We start from the raw sequence: 21,680 nt of genomic DNA, 5'->3' as shown, positions 1-21,680 counted from the left end.
GCAGTGAGAAAACTAATATAGAATGTGCAAATGTAGGAGTTTTAGTGCATATTTATTTAAAGAATTTGGGAATGATAGATCAAAAGTGAGAATATCAGCATTGCAGATGATTTACCACGAATTTACAGAGTTGTCAACTAATCTGTTTTGTCGACTTTTCATGGAATTTATTTCCTTACATGTCAGGAGGTTGCGTTTGTCAAGGAACTGCCACACTGTCCTCCCTAGCGGCTGCACCAGCTTCCATTCCCTTCAGTCATGTAGGAGGTTCCCTGATCTCCATAGCCTCTTCAGCCTTTATTTTATCTTTAGTGGGCATTTTGATAATGGTTATTCTGACTAGAATGAGGTGATACCTCATTGTAGTTTTGTTTTCCATTTTATAATAATTACTGATGCTGAGTGTCTTTCATTTGGCTCTTGCCCATCGAAATGTCTTCTTTGGAGATATGAGGTCTTGGTCCAATTTGTGATTGAGTTATTTTTGTCCCTGATATTTTAAACATTTTAAAAATTTTTGTTGCTGTGTGCAGGCTTCCTCTAGGTGTGCTGCATGGGCTTCTCATTGCAGTGGCTTTTTCTGTGAAGCACGGCTCTAGGCGTCAGTAGTTGCAGCACACAGGCTCAGTAGTCGTGCTGCACAGGCTAAGTTGCCCTGCAGCGTGTGCAATATTCCTGGGCCAGGGTTCAGCCCCATATCCCCTGCACTTGCTGGCAGATTTGTATCCACTGGGCAATTGTTTCACAATTTTTTTTTAATGGAATTTTTTTTTTCTTTTGAAATGTATATATTTTTAGCTTTTGAGTTTTTTAATCTTTTTAAAATTTTTCCATTGAAGGATAATTGCTTTACAGAATTTTGTTGTTTTCTGTCAAACATGAACAAGAATCAGCCATAGGTACACCCGTGTCCCCGCCCTTCTGAGCCTCCCTCCCATGTCCCTCCCCATCCCACCCTTCTACATTGTTACAGTGCTGTGTTCCTTTCTGCTGTACAACATTGTCAATCAGCCATAAGCGGTGAGGCACTCTGAGTGCGGGTTGGAAAAGGATTTCCAGACACAGGCCATTTCAGAAAGGAGTGAGTTTCTTAAAAACAAAGGGCAGAGATAAAGCAGGCAGTGCGAGTGCAATGGGCCCACATCTGCACAGACCAGGGGATGCCGACAGTTTCCATGAGCTAATAGCCAATTTTTACAGCCTCAAAGCAAAATTGCTGCTGGATGGTTGATGTTAGGTGATTGGTTGGGGCACTATAGGGTGCTTACTGGAGTGGGCATCTTTGCCCCACTGGGAGTTTGGAAGCCTGGTATGACTATCAGTGGGCTTTTAAAATGGTTACAGAGGAGTATAGTCAGCTTTGAAAGTGTCCTTGACTCTGAGCTCCTCTTCTGTGTTCTCGGTGCAAGGCTTCACATCTGTGGCCTTGGGGCAGCACGCCAGAAATAACACTAGCCATGATCTATATTCTCTGTGTTGATTGTGTCCTTCCACTTGGCAGTCATTTAAAATGGAACCAAAATACTGAGAATCATGCTGAAGATCCAGCAGAGGATACTGAAGGTGCCCACATATTTGGGAGCTTTTCTCTTAAGCTTTGCCCACCTGGAGTCACTGGGAATGATGATCACCTGAGAGGCACTCAAGAGGAAGATGGTGCCAATGGACACATCTCTGCCAACTCTTGGAACGGAAAAAGCAAGTGTGCATCCAAAGCTGCCAGTGTTTCAGGAATTCCTTTCAAATGAACAACTAAGAGTTTGGCTAGAGTCACGTGCATGAGAATCCAATCTGTGGACCGACATTTGCCTCCTTCGAAATAAAGGGAGTGAAAATGGTAAACAAGACAGAAATTCCCCATAATCCCTGCCGTAGTCTGCAATAAAAAGATCACTCCTATTGCCAAATCCTCCGGGGCCATTTTGTCAAATCCCGGGAACTAATAATCTTCTTCTGAGCCAGAGAATCCTGCATGAGAAAATGAGGCAGAACTCTGTACCATATCAACTGGAATTGATACTCTTAAGTATTCTTCATTTACCTTAGATGCCACTGAAAAAGAAGAATTTATATTTCCTCCTGTAAAACAAGTGTCTGATATTTGAATGTGTAACAGTGAAAAAACTTAAAGGAATATCAATGAGGATTTAAAAGTCATGCCCTGGTGGTTCAATGGTAGAGATTCCACCTGCCAAGCAGGAGACGAGTGTTCGATCCCTGGGGAAGGAACAAATGAATGTAATATCAGTAAAGATACCATGATTATATTCTAAACTACACAAGATGATTTTTAAGTCCACACAGGGTAAAGATAAAGTAAGAGTAAAAATATTCAGGAAACAATATTAAAGCATACCATTTAGTTACAATAAATGAAAGTTTGATAATAAAGTAGAAATAGGTGGATGTGATTGATAAGTTCAGTGCAATGGTGGGAAGGAGGATAAATACTGCATTACAAAGCGGTAGTGAAAAGATGATTTTTTTTTTTCAACAAATGAGTTAGTATAATGGCGACTATCTTCCCACCTTTGTACATACCAAGTGAATCAAAGTTTTTAAAAAATCTTGGTAAAATGCCAGGACCCAGCACGGGAGTTTCCACCCATGACAAAGGTCATGTGGAGAGGATCTGACATGCAAAGGTGAATAAGAACTCAAGGGTCCCACCGGACCTACCCAAGGATCTACCCCAAAACCAAAATCTGTCTGTGTTACTATTTCACGACCTTCACCACCTCTTCTGACATTAACGGGGGGCTATCCCTGATCACCTTTCTCTGAAGAAAATCAATTTAGAGCTCTAGTTAATAAGTCTCCTGGAAAAAAAAAATAATAATAAGAAAAAGTCTCCTGGGCATAATAGGAATGTTTCAATTCAAACCCCTCTGATGACTTTCTAGCTTGCCTGACAGGTTTGTTCAGATTCCTGCAGCTACACATGTGATTGTTCACAGCCTCCCAACCACAAGAGGCAGGGAAGCTTAAGACATTCTAACAATGCAGAGCTTCTCAGAGAGTGAAAATTGTTAGAATACAACTAGTAGAGGATTTCTTTGTTGAGCTGATGCTTGCTGCCAAGTTTCCATATCCCTTACCTATTATGTCTCTGGGAGTGTATTGACTAATATAGTTAGTATATAGAAATGTAAGTAGTAGCTTTAATGTTTGTAACCTTGGACCCTTGGGTTAATTCTTTTCTTGTTATAACCCACCACACTTTTGCCCTATAGGAATGCAACTTTATCTAACGCTTTCAGAGGGTGGTGCCTGACTTTAGAATAATCACCTTTAGAGAAAAATAAGTTTTCTGAAGAAAGGGTCATAAAATGTTAACAGGCCTCCTGGCCAGAAGATGATGTAAATCACCTAAAGCTTTTGCACATGACAAGTTTGCAGGAAGAAAGCCTGGCTTTGATAAGGGTTAAGCACCGCTGACCTTGCATGACTCTACCCCACCCCCATTATCCTCTATGCACAACTTAAGGTATAAAAACTACTTTGGAAAATAAAGTGTGGGCTTTGCCCACCGAAGCTTGGTCTCCCCATGTCGTTCTTTCTCTTTCCTTTTCCTTTTTCAGGATGATTCCCTGCAGCGCAGGGGCCCTCTGTGATCACTTTCCTGCCTGGGCTTCTAAGACCCACTGGAGAAGGTGCCTAAGGTGGGGCACATTCAGCTATTTGAGAGGGCGCCTGAAGCCTACGTGAACAGAGCAAGTCTTGTGCTGGGGCTTTATTGGCATTCTTTTCTCTCCTCTTTTTTCTCCTCTTTTCTCTCCTCTATTTTCTTAACTGCAAAATTCTTTCCTTATCTCTTTATTTCTCTCAGTCGCCAATGCCGTCCTCCGAGGGAATCCCTGGATGCAACAGGGGCTGGACCCCGGCAGTAAAACATACATAAGATGAAATTATAAAAATAAATAAAATTCATGTCTATAATACACGTTTACATACATCAAAATTCATGCCAGGATGAGTATTCTCATGGAACCATAAGTACAATGAGCCTAATACAGGTTACAGACTTGTAAAAATGTTAAGTCTTTTTATTAAAAAGGTGAAAAGTAGAACTTAGTTCAGTTCAGTTCAGTTGTGACCAACTCTCTGCAACCCCATGGATTGCAGCATGCCAGGCTTCCCTGTCCATCACCAACTCCCAGTGTTTGCTCAAACTCGATTCCATTGAGTCAGTGATGCCATCCAACCATTTTCATCCACTGTCGTCCCCTTCGCCTCCTCTCTTCAATCTTTCTCACCAACAGGGCTATTTCCAATAAGTTAGTTCTTCGCATCAGGTGGCCAAAACTATTGGAGCTTCAGCTTCAGTATCAGTCTTTCCAAAGAATATTCAGAACTGATTTCCTTTAGGATTGACTGTTATGATCTCCTTGCTGTCCAAGGGATTCTTGAGAGTCTTCTCCTACACCACAGTTGAAAAGCATCAATTCTGCAGCGCTCACTTTTCTTTATGGTCTAACTCTCACATCCATATATGACTACTGGAAACACCATAGCTCTGACTATACAGACCCTTGTTAATAGAGTAATGACCTCGATTTTTAATATGCTCGCTAGGTTGGTTATGGCTTTTCTTCCAAGAAACAAGCGCCTTTTAATTTCATGGCTGCAGCCAATATCTCTAGTGATTTTGGAGCCCGAGAAAATAAAGTCCGTCACTCTTTGCATTGTTTCTCCATCTATTGAAGTCCACCCTATGAAGTGATGGGACTGGGTTTCATGATCTTCATTTACTGAATGCTGAGTTTGAAGCCAGCTTTTTCACTCTCCTGTTTCACTTTCATCAAGAGATTCTTTAGTTCCTCTTCACTTTCTGCCTTAAGGGTGGTGTCATCTGCATATCTAAGGTTATTGATATTTCTCCCAGCAATCTTGGTTCCAGTTTGTGCCTCACCCAGCCGCGCATTTAGCTTAAATACTAAATACTCTGCATTTAAGTTAAATAAGCAATGTGAGAACATACGGCCTTGATGTACTCCTTTCGAAATGTGGAACCAATCTGTTCCATGTCCAGCTCTAATTGTTGCTCCTTGACCTGCATCGTAATTTTTCAGGAGACTGCTAAAGTGTTCTGGCTTTCCTATCTCTTTAAGAATTTTCCACAGTTTCTTGTGATCCACACAAATGTTTTAACATAGTCAATGAAGCAGAAGTAGAGGTTTTTCTGGAACTCACTTTTTCTATGATCCAAGGGATCTTGGAAATGTGATCTTTGCTTCCTTTGCCTTTTCTAAATCCAGCTTGAACATCTGGAAGTTCTTGGTTCACGTACTATTGAAGCCTGGCTTGGAGAATTCTGAGCACTACTTTACTAGCATGTGAGATGAGTGCAACAACTGTGCTTCAGTTTGACCATTCTTTGGCATTGCCTTTCTTTGAGATTTGAATCAAAACTGATATTTTCCAGTCCTGAAGCCAGGGCTGAATTTTCCAAATGTGCTGGCACATTGAGTGCAGGATTTTGAACCTGAAACTCCAGTACTTTGGTTACCTTATGCCAAGAGCTGACTCATTAGAAAACAGTCTGACACTGGGAGGGATTGGGGGCAGGAGGAGAAGGGGACAATAGACGATGAGATGGCTCGATTGCATCACCGACTCGATGGACATGAGTTTAAGTGAACTCAGGGAGTTGCTGATGGACAGGGAGGCCTGGCCTGCTGTGATTCATGGGGTCGCAAAGAGTCAGACACGACTGAGCGTCTGAACTGAACTGAATTCCAAATTATAAACTGATCTGTTAATTAATGTGACATTAAAAGTGTTGAGCGGAAGTCAAGATATCTGAAACATTAATATATCACATTTAAAGAAAATGACATTTTAAGAAAGTGATTTTTATTTTGTAAAATGAAGTTATACAACTATAAATTTTGAGAATATTTTCAAATCAGAGAATAGGACACACTAGGCTTTTATGCCTGATAGCTGCCATCTGAAACCCATTTCTGAAGTTACTTTTGGAAAATGGTCTGACCCAAGTCACCCATTTATGGATTTTTCAATAGGAAACAATGTCTCTGTTAAGCGCTTTATAAATTCCAGAGGCAGAGAAGGTATTTCTACTGGTTTCTGGTAGTTCAGATGGTAGAGAACCTGCCAACAATGCAGGAAACCAGGGATCGATACCTTGATCAGAAAGATCCCCTGGAGAAGGATATGGCTACCCACTCCACTATTCTTGCCTGGAGACTTTCATGGATAGATGAACCTGGCTGTCTACAGTCCATGGCGTTGCAAAGAGTCAGACACATCTGATGGACTAAGCACACTATTGTCAAATGTATACACTGTTTCTAATAAATATCATTCCTATAGATTTATTACTCATGGGGGTACTGTTGGCACACATATCGTAACCCCCAAAATGTATGATTTCTGTAAGATACTCCATAATTTCCCATATATCTCTGCAATTCCAGTCATTAGTTACACTAAACGTTAGGTTTCATATCACTTGGATTCTAAAATAACAATCACTGTCAAAAAAATTACACTGTGATTTCCTTGGTGGTCCAGTGACTAAGACATCTGGCTCTCAATGCTAGCTTCGGCGAGGGCGGGGGTGGGGGGTGGGGGGTCAGGACTTGGGGGAGGTTCCTAGGTTTGATCCCTGATCAGGGAACTAAATCCCATATAGCACAAGTAAGATCCAGTTGGTGCTGCAGCTAAGTCACTTCAGTAGAGTATGACTCTGTGCGACCCCATAAACTGCATCCCACCAGGCTCCCCCGTCCCTGGGATTCTCCAGGCAAGAACACTGGAGTGGGTTGCCATTTCCTTCTCCAATGCTTGAAAGTGAAAAGTGAAAATGAAGTGGCTCAGTCATGTCCCAGTCTTAGCGACCCCTCGCACTGCAACCTAACAGGCTCTTCTGTCCATGGGATTTTCCAGGCAAGAGTACTGGAGTGGGGTGCCATTGCCTTCTCCAAAGATCCAGTACAGCCAAATAAATAAATATTTTTCAAAAAGAATTACACTAAGATATGTTAGGAGGCATTGCGAATTGACATCTGGTAGCACCTAATCTCTCTTTAATAGCTCCATTACATTTTTTGAATTCTTCCTCCTTCCAGTGTTGCTTTGGCACTGCATTACTTTGAGTCAGAACACTTTGTTTTCCTGAATGGTCACCAACCCAGACTCCTGAAAGCACCTGTTTCTTGCAGATTCTTGCCCACAAGCTGAAACAGAAAATACTCACTTGATATCCTCACATAGCCCAGATATTAGGTTCAGAGTGCTGGTCACATCAAGCTGCTCCTGTGGGGGACCGACTACATTTTCACTTTTCACTTTCAAGCATTGGAGAAGGAAATGGCAAGCTGCGGACAGGGACGCAGCCAGACCCCTAGATAGGGGTTTGTGATTCTGTGACCTCATGACCCCTCAAAACTGCAATTATCTTTTCACCTGTATCTGCGATGTGAGACAGGCTTGGAGAACTGTGATTATTTGTGGAAATCTTTATGGCTCAGTTGCTAATGATAAAACAACAATTAAAAGTTTGTACCGATCATCTCCAAAGGGACTCCTGAAATGCTTAAGGAAGGTTCTATTCCCTTTGGTCCCTGGAGACAGACAGGGACTCACAAGGAACCAGTAGTAAATACTGAGGTCTGACAAAGGAAGGGAATTTCATGTGTCTGCTTGTATAGTTTGTATCCATGAGAAGTGTTTCTACCAAAAACGAGTTATTTCCTATTCTTGAGACCACTGAACTGTGCCTCCGTTTAGATTATGAGTAGAGAGATGGAGCCAAAGCACCTGAGAGGGATTTTCAAGAATTTCTCCATCTGTCATGTTACAAAGGTGAAATGTTTATACCTCATTGTCTAAAATGTCATAGAACTTCTCAAAAAGTATCTTGAGGCAAATACCCCCTGTTTATATTTAGGATTCAATGTCTGATAGAAATTCCCGCATAATTTCCACTGTAGTCTGCAATAGCAGGTACACCTTAGTGCCACCTCCCTAGAGAATATTCTCCTAGTTCTTAGTGACCAAAGTCATATTCAGAACCAGAGGTTCCAGCAGGGAACCGTCAGAATTGACCTACTGATACATTTATCATGACAATCAGTATCAATATCCTCTACTTAGAATTTGTCCCCACTCACAGATACTTAAGAAACATATTTTCTTTTTTGTTCACACCTCCAAACATGTGGGATCTTAGCTCCCTGGCTAGGGAAGGAACCGCAATGCTGCATCGGAAGGTGGGGTCTTAACCACTGGGCTGCTGGGGATGATCCTAAACACATTTTCTTTAATAAGTAATTTATTACCTTGACATACATTTTCCTTTATATTGTAATGATTAATGCTCTTTCTGTGTAAGAAATGATTAAACCTTCAACTCTGAGATCTTAACTCCCCGAGCACGGATTGAACCCAATAATAACCTGCAGTGGAAGCACAGCATCTTAACCACTGGACTACTAGGGAAGTTGCTAATCTCACATTTAAAGAGAAAGGTGTACTCTCCTGGGATACAATGGTCTGTGGGCCTCTTACTAGTTTTCATGTCTTGCGTTAGCGCTTCTCCAGATTATCCTTTCAAGGACTGGGTGAAGAGGGGGAGGTTAGGAAAGAAAGCCAACAGTAGGAGAGGGTGTTTGTGAAGCTAAGTGCAGAGCAGTCGATGTGATCCAAGCGTCCCATTTGCCTAATTTCGTGCCCAGTTTTAGCACAAAAAGTCCTGCTTCTTGGAAACTTCTTCACTCCTGGAAGAAGCAAGGCAATTGGTTGCTTCAGCAGCAGCAGCAACAATTAACAGAGGCAATCTGTGTATCAACAGATTCTGACAGGAGTAACGGTATGTCATTTCTGTGGTTACGTTATAAACGACAATGTGGATTCCTATCTCCCTCTTTCTTTCTGGAATCACTTCCTAAGAGAAAAGCCAGCTTCCCTGATGTAAGCAGGTCTCTGGTTACAATTCCTGAGGCTTCCTCTCAATGGATTATCTGAGCGATTACATTCTGCTTTTCATCACTGAGGAGACACCCATCTTCACACACTCACACAAAGGGCTTTTGAAATTTCCCCGTTTTTCGACTTGCTGAAAACATCTCCGCTTTCCATAGAGGCAGCTCTCAAAATTCTTCTCTTTTGCCTTAAGTTGTTTGAAACACTAACTTAGAACAGGCAGGAAGCAGCTTTGCTCCAGAGGAAATCAAAGAGATTTAAAGGCATCAAAAGGCAGAGAAAGGAAGCACAGCTGGACAGAAGGACCAACAGACCCAAAACTGACAGGGGCGGGGGTGAGGGGTGGCAAGTCTCCGTCCCCACGGGCCCCGCCCGTAAGTACCTGCGCTTCCGGCCTCGTCCCACCCTCTCCCCTTTCCTCGCCTATCTTTGGCTGCAGCGAAGCGCACTCACCTTCCTCTGTACCGGATCTTCCTCCCGCGCGTGCGCAGTATTCTGCAGACCCGGAATTGAGTTTAAATGAGCGACCGAGTGTTCTGGTGAGTTTTGTTTGTTTAAAACCCGATTCCTAGTCCCACAGCCTGTTGTCCTTCACACGTGGCTTTCGGGGGTCTCTGTGAACGTTGAAACCACCGTTCCCATTTTCCCGTTCCCAGTGTGTGTCCTCGCATCGCCGTCAGAAGTTCTGAAGTCCTTTATCTTAGCTGCCGGGACCTTGGGGTCCACGTCCGCTTCCTGTTAATATCGTTCTAGACTCCACGTCCTTCTCTGGCAGTTCTACCTTCTAACTTGTAGAGACCGCTGCTTAAAGTCCTGCATTGCCCAACCCCTAAGTCCCTGATCCACGAAGAGGTGAAGGAGGCTCTATTCTGTAAGGAGTTTGGTCAGGGTCTCGCCTAAGGTTTGAAGGGGAGGGTCAGCCTAGAACGTGTGGTTTTCACAGGAAGGGCCGCGAGTTCTGAAGAAAAGAAGAAAACGAAAAACACCTCGTTTGATTCTGTGTTCCAGAATCCCTGCTGTGTCAGTGGCCGTAGAGGATTGTATTTGGTACCTGTTGAGATCCTCCCTCTGTGTGGGGCTGTGTTACAGGGAGCTCGATGTGTTTTTCTAAGTATTAAACAGTCTATTTTCAACATTCAGGGGTCACTTCCCAAGACTGATCTTACGTGAGAAGGAAGCCCAGAGGAAGAGGAAAGCAAGGAGTCAGAAATGACTCATTCCGAGGTAAGAGGCATAGTCCTTTTGTTTGTTTGTTCTGTCTCTTTCCTGAAATGCTGTTTCTTTGGACTTGATAAGCTTCTTAACTTCTGAACGGGTTTGTTTACACTTACTGATAATCATGACCGCAAGGGACCCATTGCCCTCCTGGCACATCAGAATGACAGAAGACAGAGTATTGCCAGCCAAAGAGTCTCAGTTCAGTGCAGTTCAGTCGCTCAGTCGTGTCCGACTCTTTTCAACCCCATGAATCACAGCACGCCAGGCCTCCCTGTCCATCACCAACTCTCGGAGTTCACTCAGACTCACATCCATCGAGTCAGTGATGCCATGCAGCCATCTCATCCTCTGTCGTCCCCTTCTCCTCCTGCCCCCAATCCCTCCCAGCATCAGAGACTTTTCCAATGAGTCAACTCTTCGCATGAGGTGGCCAAAGTACTGGAGTTCCAGCTTTACCATCATTCCTTCCAAAGAAATCCCAGGGCTGATCTTCAGAATGGACTGGTTGGAACCTCTTGCAGTTCAAGGGACTCTCAAGAGTCTTCTCCAATATCACAGTTCAAAAGATCAATTCTTCAGCGTTCAGCCTTCTTCACGGTCCAACTCTCACATTGATACAAGACTATAGGAAAAACCAAGGCTTGACTAGATGGACCTTTGTTGGCAAAGTAATGTCTCTGCTTTTGAATATGCAGTCTATGTTGGTCATAACTTTCCTTTCAAGGAGTAAGTGTCTTTTAATTTCCTGGCTGCATTCACCATCTGCAGTGATTTTGGAGCCCCAAAAATAAAGTCTGCTACTGTTTCCACTGTTTCCCCATCTATTTCCCATGAAGTGATGGGATCAGATGCCATGATCTTCGTTTTTTGAATGTTGATCTTTAAGCCAACTTTGTCACTCTCCACTTTCACGTTCATCAAGAGGCTTTTGAGTTCCTCTTCACTTTCTGCCATAAGGGTGGTGTCATCTGCATATCTGAGGTGATTAATATTTCTCCCGGCAGTCTTGATTCCAGCTTGTGCTTCTTCCAGTCCGGTGTTTCTCATGATGTACTCTGCATATAAGTTAAATAAACAGGGTGACAATATACAGCCTTGATGAACTCCTTTTCCTATTTGGAACCAGTCTGTTGTTCCCTGTCCAGTTCTAACTGTTGCTTCCTGACCTGCATACAGATTTCTCAAGAGGCAGGTCAGGTGGTCTGGTAGGCCCATCTCTTGAAGAATTTTCCACAGTCTATTGTGATCCACACAGTCAAAGGCTTTGGCGTAGTCAATAATGCAGAGATAGATGTTTTTCTGGAACTCTCTCGTTTTCCGTGATCCAGCGGATGTTGGCAATTTGATCTCTGGTTCCTCTGTGATTTCTAAAAGCAGCTTGAACATCAGGAAGTTCACGCCTCACGTATTGCTGAAGCCTAGCTTGGAGAATTTTGAGCATTACTTACTAGTATGTGAGATGAGTGCAATTGTGCAGTAGTTTGAGCATTCTTTGGCATTGCCTTTCTTTGGGATTGGAATGAAAACTGACCTTTTCCAGTCCTGTGGCCACTGCGGAGTTTTCCAAATGTGCTGGCATATTGAGTGCAGCACTTTCACAGCATCATCTTTCAGGATTTGAAATAGCTGGAATTCCATCACCTCCACTAGCTTTGTTCATAGTGATGCTTTCTAAAGCCCACTTGACTTCACATTCCAGGATGTCTGGCTCCAGATCAGTGATCACACCATTGTGATTATCTGGGTCGTGAACATCTTTTCTGTACAGTTCTTCTGTGTATTCTTGCCACCTCTTCTTAATATCTTCTGCTTCTGTTAGGTCCATACCATTTCTGTCCTTTATCGAGCCCATCTTTGCATGAAATGTTCCCTTGGTATCTCTAATTTTCTTGAAGGGATCTCTAGTCTTTGCCCTTCTGTTGGTTTCCTCTATTTCTTTGTATTGATCACTGAGGAAGGCTTTCTTATCTCTTCTTGCTATTCTTTGGAACTCTGCATTCAGATGCTTATATCTTTCCTTTTCTCCTTTGCTTTTCGCTTCTCTTCTTTTCACAGCTATTTGTAAGCCCTCCCAGACAGCCATTGTGCTTTTTTGCATTTCTTTTCCATGGGGATGGTCTTCATCCCTGTCTCCTGTACAATGTCACGAACCTCATTCCATAGTTCATCAGACACTCTTATCTATCAGATCTAGTCCCTTAAATCTATTTCTCACTTCCACTGTATAATCATAAGGGATTTGATTTAGGTCATACCTGAATGGTCTAGTGATTTCCCCTACTTTCTTCAATTTAAGTCTGAATTTGGCAATAAGGAGTTCATGGTCTGAGGCACAGTCAGCTCCTGGTCTTGTTTTTGTTGACTGTATAGAGCTGCTCCATCTTTGGCTGCAAAGAATATAATCAATCTGATTTCGATGTTGACCATCTGGTGATGTCCATGTGTAGAGTCTTCTCTTGTGTTGTTGGAAGAGGGTGTTTGTTATGACCAGTGCAGTTTCTTGGCAAAACTCTTATTAGTCTTTTCCCTGCTTCATTCCGTATTCCAAGGCCAAATTTGCCTATTACTCAGATTTTATCTGACTGAATGGTATACGGATCACATTAGGAAGACTTCCCACGGCCTATTGGCATCTGTACCTTGTATTTCAGGGACGGCTGACGTTTCAGGATGTGGCCATAGACTTCACTCAAGAGGAGTGGGAATGCCTGGACCTCGGTCAGCGGAAATTGTACAGTAGCGTGATGTTAGAGAACTACAGGAACCTGGCCTCCTTGGGTGAGGATATCTGCCTTCCAGAATCCCTTATCTACCCACTGCATTTTTGTTCCATCGTTTCTAGAATGTCTTCTGAAATTTTCTGCTTCCCACAGTATTTTCAGATCTGTGCTCTCTAGGGGATAATAGGTTATTTCTGAGTTTAGAAAGAAAGGCTTCATGATGAATCATTGTGCTGGTGATGTTTTTCTTCCTTGATGTACTCTGCATCCTTCATTCTACGTTACTGGTAATTGTGTAAGTTCTGTGGTATTAAATAGTTGCACCCTCTCTTAATCTCACATTGACTCTACTTACCTTTGCCTTAGCGCTACTTGACCAGAATCTCAGGACCTGATTGTTAGGTGTGTGTTAGTATTGTATAGCGGCTTTGAATAAAGTATTTCAGGAAATCGTTTTCTAGAAGAAAAGGCATTCTTGTCTCACCTGAATACATATTGGATTCGATACTGATGAATCTCTAACAACACAAATATTCCTTTCTCTGATCACCAGGGCTTGTCTCTAAGGTGGACCTGGTCACCTTTCTGGAGCTATTGAAGGATCCCAGGAATATAAGGAGAATTGAAACAACAGCCATTTACCCAGGTAGGTATGAATGGTTGGAGATGATGACTCAGATGGTGTTGGGAGATTTGCTTCAATGGAAATGGTTTTCGAAAACGTGGGTTTGTTCTGCTACTGTGATAGAAATGTATCACCTGCCGCATTCTCTCTCTTAAATCATTCATGAATTTATCTCCAGTGATTACTTTTCTCCATCACAGTGTGACCTAAAAGTCTCTTCTTGGCTTTTGACAAACTGCATTTATTCATTGCTCTTCGATTTCTTGGGGGCCCTAGGAAAACTCTGCCCATTTCTGAGTAACTGTATGACAGTCCTTTTAAAGTTTCCTTCTACCTCTAGACAGAAATGTGTGAGTGAAATGGTAGAAAAACTGCCGAATTTCCTGGAATACTAGGGACAGGATTTTATTCTCTGATTTATAATTTCCTATCCACTAGGAGCGACACATAGGACCTTCTAAATAAATTTCAAATTCAAGTAATTTTTCACTGCAGAAAGCAAAACCTGGTGAAAATGAAACAGTGCACATCTGAGGTTGACTTGAAAGTTTCTCATTACCTTATATGATCTCATATGAAATATCTTTTGTGTATTTGCCCCAATTCTAACATGCTAAAATACTTTATTGTGTTTTATTACCTCATAGAATTTTAAAATAAATGGACATAAAATCTTAGCACATTTTCCACTACATTTTTAATGGTTGATTCAAACTATGACAATTTTTAGATTATATGAAGAAATCTTTATTAAAAGTTCTAATTGGAATATAGCTGTTTTCCAATTTTGTTCTCCTATACAGCAAAGATAATTATTTATACGTATCGGTCAGTTCAGTTCCGTCGTTCCATTGAATCTGAGTCTGCGATCCATGGTATGCAGCAGGCCAGGCTTCCCTGTCAATCACTTAACTCCCAGAGCCTGCTGAAACTCATATCCATCGAGTCAGTGATGCCATGCAACCATCTCCCATCTCACCCTCTGTCGTCCCCTTCTCCTCTCATCTTCAATCTTTCCTGGCATAAGGGTCTTTTTCAGTGGGTCAGTTCTTCACATCAGGTGGCCAAAGTATTAGAACATCAGCTTCACCATGTCCTTCCAACGAATATTGAGGACTGATTTCCATTAGGATGGAGTGGTGTGATCTTCTTGCAGTACAAGGCACTCTCAAGAGTCTTCTCCAATACCACAGTTCAAAAGCATGAATTCTTCAACACTCAGCTTTCTTCATGGTCCAACTCTCACATCCATACATGACTACTGGAAACAATATAACTTTGACTAGATGGACCTTTGTCAGCAAAGTAATGTTTCTGCTTTTTAATATGCTGCCTAGGTCGGTCATAGCTTTTCTTCCAAGGAGCAAGCGTCTTTTACTTTCATGGTGGTAGTCACCATCTGCAGTGATTTTGGAACCCCCAGAAAATACAGTTTCACACTGTTTCCACTCTTTCTCCCACTGTTTGCCATGAAATGATCTGACCGGTGCCATGATCTTTGTTTTTTGAAGGTTGAGTTTGAAGCCAGCTTTTTCAGGCTCTTCTTTCAGTTTCATCAAGAGACTCCTCAGTTCCTCTTCGCTTTCTGCCCTAAGGGTGGTGTCATCTTTATATCTGAGATTATGGATATTTCTCCCTGAAATCATGATTCCAATTTGTGCTTCATCTTTCCCAGTATGTCACATTATGTACTGTGCATATAAGTTAAATAAGCAGGGTGACAGTATACAGCCTTGACATACTCCTTTCCCAATTTGGAATCAGTCTGTTGTCACATGTCCAGTTCTCCCTGCTGCCTGTTGACATGCATACAGATTTCTCAGGAGGCAGGTAAGGTAGTCTGGTGTTCCCATCTCTTTAAGAATTTTCCACAGTTTCTTGTTGTCCACACAATCAAAGGCTGTGATATTGTCAATAAAGCAGATGTTGTCGTTTCTCCAGAACTCTCTCACTTTTTATATGATCCAAAGGATGTTGGCAATTTGATCTCTCATTCCTCTGCCGTTTCTAAATCCAGCTTGAACATCTGGAAGCTCTCAGTTCACGTGCTGTTACAGCCTCGCTTGGAGAATTTGGAGCCTTTGCTATTGTTGGAAATGAGGGAAATTGTGTACTAGTTTGAGTGTTCTTTGGCATTGCCTTTCTTTGTGATTGGAATGAAAACTGACCTTTTCCCGTCCTGAGGCCACTGCTGAGTTTTCCAAATTTGCTGGCTTATCGAGTGCAGAACTTTAGCATTATCATCTTTTAGGACTTGAAATAGGTCAGCTGGAGTTCCATCACCTGCACTAGGTTTGTTGGTCCTCATGCCTTCTAAGGCCGACTTTACTTTGGATGCCAGGATGTCTGTTACTAGGTGAGTGACCACACCATCGTGGTTATCTCGGTCATTAAGAGCTTTTTTGTATAGTTCTTCCATATATTCTTGCCAACTTCTCTTAATATCTTCTTCTTTTAGGTCCATCCTGTTTCTGTCCTTTATTGTTGTCATCTTTGCATGAAATATTCCCGGTACCTCTAATTTTCTTAAAGAGATCTCTAGTCTTTACTGTCCTATTGATTTCCTTCCCATTTAGGTCTCCACAGAGCAATGAGTAGAGTTCCCTCTTTCAATCATAGTTTTAAAGTCTCTCTTCTTATTTAATTTCTTAAAACTAGTACTTTATTAAGTTTATCTTATTTGTATTCAGCTTCCTCGGACACTGTCTTATGTGTCCTCAGTTTCTGACTAGTTCTCTGTCACTATCATTTATGATTCTTAGATTGAAACAGCTAATAACACATTCTCAGAAACATGTGTGGCAAGAAGTGGATTTAAGAATTACTAGACACCTAGGATTTGTGCAAGTATTCGGTGTCTCCACTTAAGATGACTGAAATCAAGAAGTAATCATTAGATTGCCTATCACCTCTTAACTCAGTGGTCCTTGGGGGGTTTTATGTTGTTTCTTGCCCTGTAACATATTTCTTTGTCATCTCATATTGTCCTGCGTTCTGTATGTGGTCTTTGTTTTGAAGGGTGCAGCCACCTAGTTAATCTTCCTTCTGGTATCTGCACCTTAGTGGGTGAGGTTGGTCCAGAGGTTTGTGCCCTTATCCTCTCTTGATCTGTGCTCTGATTGCTGTGAACTGTGACCAGAGCCTGCCCTGGATATTCAGGGCTGTTTCCCCCTTATTCTGTGGTTGTTACTGCCTTGTCTCTGGTGGTGCCTGCTCCCTGTGTGGTGGAATACAGCCCCCAGATCTGAGTCTTTGCTGTGATTCTGATCTGTGGTGCGAGGCAGGTGGGATTGGAGCACACCCACTAGGAGAGAAGACACTAAGTATTACTCCTGTAGGAATGTTCACCTCAGGGTGTGCTCTGGTGCCCCCTCTCATGCGTTCTGCAAGCTCTCCTTATGTAGTGTTGGAACTGCTCTTGGCCCCACCTTAACCATGGGCATGATGGCACACGGCCCTGGTGTCTGTTAGCTGTTGTTTTCACAAGGTCACCAGCATAGATTCAGTGAAGTCAGGTCCTGGGATTGCATTCAGCGTGGAGCTGGACCCACTGTGGTGCTACGGAGCAGCTCAGGCTCTGTCCTCGCCCAGCCCCCTTGAGTAGGAGCCCACAAAGTCTACAGCTACTAAAGCTATACCTGCCAGGAATGAGAGAGCCCTTGGTTGTTGGTTCAGATGCTCTGTAGGGGCTGAGGTTACAAAGCTGGTCATGGGTGTAAGACCATGGCTTGTGTTGCTGCAAGGAGAGTTTTCAGCTTTTCTTCTTTATTGCTGGCGTTCACCTGTGCTTTCTGCTCCATCTGTGCGTGTGGCCAACTCACAGGTGTCTTCTCCTGAGGCTGCCCCAGAGCTCAGGATTCTGCTGATTATGGAGGAGGTCGATGGGGGAGGCCATGGCTGGGGCTCAAAAGACCCCAGGCTGGGTAGAGTTCTTCCTAGTCCTTGGCTAGCAGGGGCAGGCACAAGGGACAAGGGATGCAGTGGGCTCATTCCCTGGGCATCACTTAACAATGACACTCTCTCTATGGTGGTTCAGGCTTCCTCCAGAAGCATCCCTTTAGAGACCTCCTCCCTCACTCCCGTCCCCTCAGGATGTATCCTCACAGCGAACCGCAGTCCTCTGCCTGGGTCTGCTCTCCAAACCCCACATTTCAGCAGCCAGCCCTTGTCTGCATTGCTGGACATGCCGCTAAGCCTGGGTGGGCAGGGCTGGGGTCAGCACCCTGTGTGCAGGTCTCACTCTGTCCTGCTGCCACACACTGTTTGCCATGTTCTCTTCCCACAGAGAATGAGGCTCTCCTTCTGTCCAAACTGAGCTCCCCCAATGAGGGGCTTCCTCGGATATGGGGACCTCTCCTCACTTTCATCTCCCTGCAGAGTTGCAGGCCCCAACCCACGTCCTCTCCTCTTCTTTTTCCTTCTTTCTTTTGTTCTACCCTGCAGAGCAGGAATCTTTCTTGTCCTTTCAGATTTCCAAGGGCCTCTGCTAGTGTTCAGCTGGGCTCTGTGAGAATTGTTCCATTTCTCATTCATTTGTGGAGAGAGAGATGAGCTCCACATCTGCCTAAGCCTCTGGCATCTTGATCCTTCCATCTCTATTTTATTTTTAAACTAGCTATGGTCATCAATTTTCTGTAAATCTTTAAAGATATTCACTGAGAATAGCAGATAAAATTACTTGTTATTTGGTATCTTTCAGCTGTGTCTCCACAAGACACCCAGGATTTGATGCCAAAGAATCCAGCATTAGAAGATGTATTCCCAAAAGCAAACCTAGGAATATATCAAACATTTCACCTCAGAAACTTAAATTTAATGAAAGATTGGGAATATACCAGGGTATATGAAAGACAGAGAGGATGTTTATATGGACATAAAGAAATGGAGACACTTACAAATAATGCTAAGAGTACTGCAAAAAGAAATGAGCAGCCTGAGTCAAATTGGGAAAAACAGCAACTTCAATCTTCACTATCTGCCGAGAAGTGTAAGTGTTTAAGAAAAGATGTCCATCCTTTTTTGAAACATACATGTTCTCTAAAAGAAAACGTGGAAAATCTGGAAGGTAATCTAGTCTCTACTGCAAATACTCATTCAGACAATTGTGAACGTAGGCTTCGACTAAACATACATTCAAGGATGTCTGAACACCTACAATTTAACAATGAGTGTGAAAATTCAAAATCTAAGCAATTTCAGGGATCCGTGAGCAGGGTGTCATTGTTCTTCCCCCAACAGATATCTTCTATCCAGTCCAAGATATATAATGTTGAGGATAATGGAAGAGATGCAATCCAACCATCATTCTTCAATACATATTGTGATATGGTTAATACACAACAACTTTCCAGGTATAATAAAATGAGTCAGACCTTAAGTAAGAGCCCCAGCTCCAATAATTACAAGAGTATTTATGGCGGACTGAGAAGATATTCAGGCAATGAAACTAGGTATACAGTTGAAGGAGACTCAAACCTTAAGAAACATCAGGGACCCGAATCTTTAAACAAGGATTCTAAAATTAATAAATGTAGAAATACCTTTGATCAAATGTCAGGTTTTTCTGTAGATAAGAGTACTTGTACTGGAGACAGGACTTGTAGTGAATATGGTAAGGTTTCTAATCACTGTTCAGAACTTACTCAACAGGACACTGTTCAGAATCCACAGAAAGAAAACAAGTGTAAGGTATGTGAGAAAGGGTTTAGTAAGTCATCCAATCTTAGTAGACATAGGAGAATTCATACAGGAAGGAAACCTTTCAAATGTACAGAATGTAGCAGAGCATTTAACTGTCACTCACTTCTTACTCAACATCAGCGAATTCATGCTGGAAAGAAACCTTATATATGTAAAGAATGTAACAAAGCCTTTCATTGTTCCTCATTTCTTACTGAACATCAGCGAATTCACACTGGAGAGAAACCTTATAAATGTACAGTATGTGGCAAAGCCTTTACTTACAACTCAGACCTTATTGAACATCAGCGAATTCATACTGGAGAGAAACCTTATAAATGTACAGAATGTAGCAAAGCCTTTACTTACAACTCACTTCTTATTCAACATCGGCGAACTCATACAGGAGAGAAACCTTATAAATGTACAGAATGTAGCAAAGCCTTTACTTACAATTCAGACCGTATTGAACATCAGCGAATTCATACTGGAGAGAAACCTTATATATGTAAAGAATGTAACAAAGCCTTTCGTCGCTCCTCATTTCTTACTCAACATCAGCGAATTCACACTGGACAGAAACCTTATAAATGTACAGAATGTGGCAAAGCCTTTACTTACAAGTCACTTCTTATTAAACATCGGAGAATTCATACTGGAGAGAAACCTTATAAATGTACAGAATGTAGCAAAGCCTTTACTTACAACTCAAGCCTTATTCAACATCAGCGAATTCATGCTGGAGAGAAACCTTATAAATGTACAGAATGTAGCAAAGCCTTTATTTGCAACTCAGACCTTATTGAACATCAGCGAATTCATACTGGGGAGAAACCTTATATATGTAAAGTATGTAACAAAGCCTTTCGTCGCTCCTCATTTCTTACTCGACATCAGCGAATTCACGCTGGAGAGAAACCTTATAAATGTACAGTATGTGGCAAAGCCTTTACTTACAACTCAAATCTTATTCAACATCAGCAAATTCATACTGGAGAGAAACCTTATAAATGTACAGAATGTAGCAAAGCCTTTATCTGTTACTCAGATCTAACCTATCATAAGCGAATCCATACTGGAGAGAAGCCTTATATATGTAAAGAATGTAACAAAGCCTTTCATCATTGCTCAGTTCTTACTAGACATCATCGAATCCATACTGGGGAGAAACCATACAAATGTAAAGAATGTGGCAGAGCCTTTATTAGGAGTTCAGCCCTTACTCAACATCACCGAATTCATACCGGGGATAGACGTTATAAATGTACAGAATGTGGCAAGACCTTTATTACGCGTTATAACCTTACTGAACATCGGCGCGTGCATACTGGAGAGAGACCATATACATGTACTGAATGTGGCAAAGCCTTTGGTTACAGGTCAGCTCTTACTCTGCATCGGCGAATGCATACTGGAGAGAGACCTTATGAATGTACCGAATGTGGCAAAGCCTTTAGTCAGAGTGCTCATCTCAGTAAACATCAGAGAACACACACTGGAGAGAAACTCTAGTAACGGAACATGTGATGGAAGAGGTTTGCGCTAAACATGCATCAGAAAACACAAGAGTTTATACAAAAAACCAATGGAAATGATGTAACCAATATGTAGAAAAGTATTTAATCAAAAGTTAAATGGAAATAAATATCAGAGATTGCATAATAGAAGGCATTTCACTAATCTTGTTTTCAGAAGTTTCTCTGAAGTACAATGACTGTAGGGAGTACTGCATAGTTAAAGCACATAGAAAATGGACGTATTAGCATGAATCATGAGATGAAGGTTGATAGTTAGAAAGTTACAATTCTTAACACTGTATGTATGAAAGCGAAAGTAAAGTCACTCAGTCGTGTCCAACTTTGCAACCCCATAGACTGTAGCCTACCAGGCTCCTGTGTCTATGGGATTTTCCAGGCAATAGTACTGGAGTGGATTGCTATTTGTATGCTCGTTTATAATGACATGATTTGAGATTCTTTGACGTGAATGTAATAGAACACTCAATCCATATTAAGCTTTCTACTGTGTTTGGAAAGGTAGATTTTTTATGGTTTATTAAAGATTAGCTTTTTATAGTGTGTTGCAACACAATTTCTATCTATCCTCCTTTAGAAGATGAAGGATACCATAATGTAAAATGGACAATGACCATCTAAATGGAGGTGTTTGGCATTGATGTGAAATATCTGGAAGTTGCCATGATGTAAGTGATCATTTAATCTTTCCATGTATTAAAGTAAGATAGAAGTTGGTTCAAAAGTTTCAATAGTAATATCCTTGATTTGTAATAAAAACACAATGAGAGTTCACTGCAATATTGATGTATCTTTATAATATCAACACACAAGTCATGATTATTACTTGACAACGTTGAAATGAAGACAGCTTCTGTGATAACCCAGAAACGTATTAGAAAGTCTTCCTGGAAGAGGCGTGGAATTAGTGTATACCATGCTTCCTAAGTGCTTCCTAGGCTTTGTCTGGTAAGC

General features: G+C 42.0%; 1 protein-coding gene across 5 annotated transcripts in view; it reads left to right on the top strand.

Annotated features, from left to right (window-relative positions):
• The first annotated feature begins 13,439 nt into the window (after positions 1–13,439).
• Positions 13,440–21,680, top strand: part of LOC129632144 (zinc finger protein 345-like) — a 51,964-nt gene continuing 43,723 nt past the window's right edge. For 4 of the 5 annotated variants that reach the window (XM_055553582.1, XM_055553586.1, XM_055553585.1 and 1 more), the window contains exons 1-2: positions 13,440–13,533; positions 18,212–18,499. In XM_055553582.1, coding sequence (XP_055409557.1) covers positions 18,356–18,499 — 144 coding nt within the window. In that variant the 5' untranslated portion in view covers positions 13,440–13,533; positions 18,212–18,355. Of the gene's footprint in view, positions 13,534–18,211; positions 21,507–21,680 lie in introns of those variants that run through there. The other variant, XM_055553581.1, reaches the window with a different exon arrangement.

This window comes from Bubalus kerabau, chromosome 17 (assembly GCF_029407905.1).
Source record: "Bubalus kerabau isolate K-KA32 ecotype Philippines breed swamp buffalo chromosome 17, PCC_UOA_SB_1v2, whole genome shotgun sequence".
Classification (NCBI taxonomy): Eukaryota; Metazoa; Chordata; class Mammalia; order Artiodactyla; family Bovidae; genus Bubalus; species Bubalus kerabau.
The sequence above is the reverse complement of the archived record's forward strand: the minus strand, read 5'-3'. Positions and strand labels throughout refer to the sequence as shown.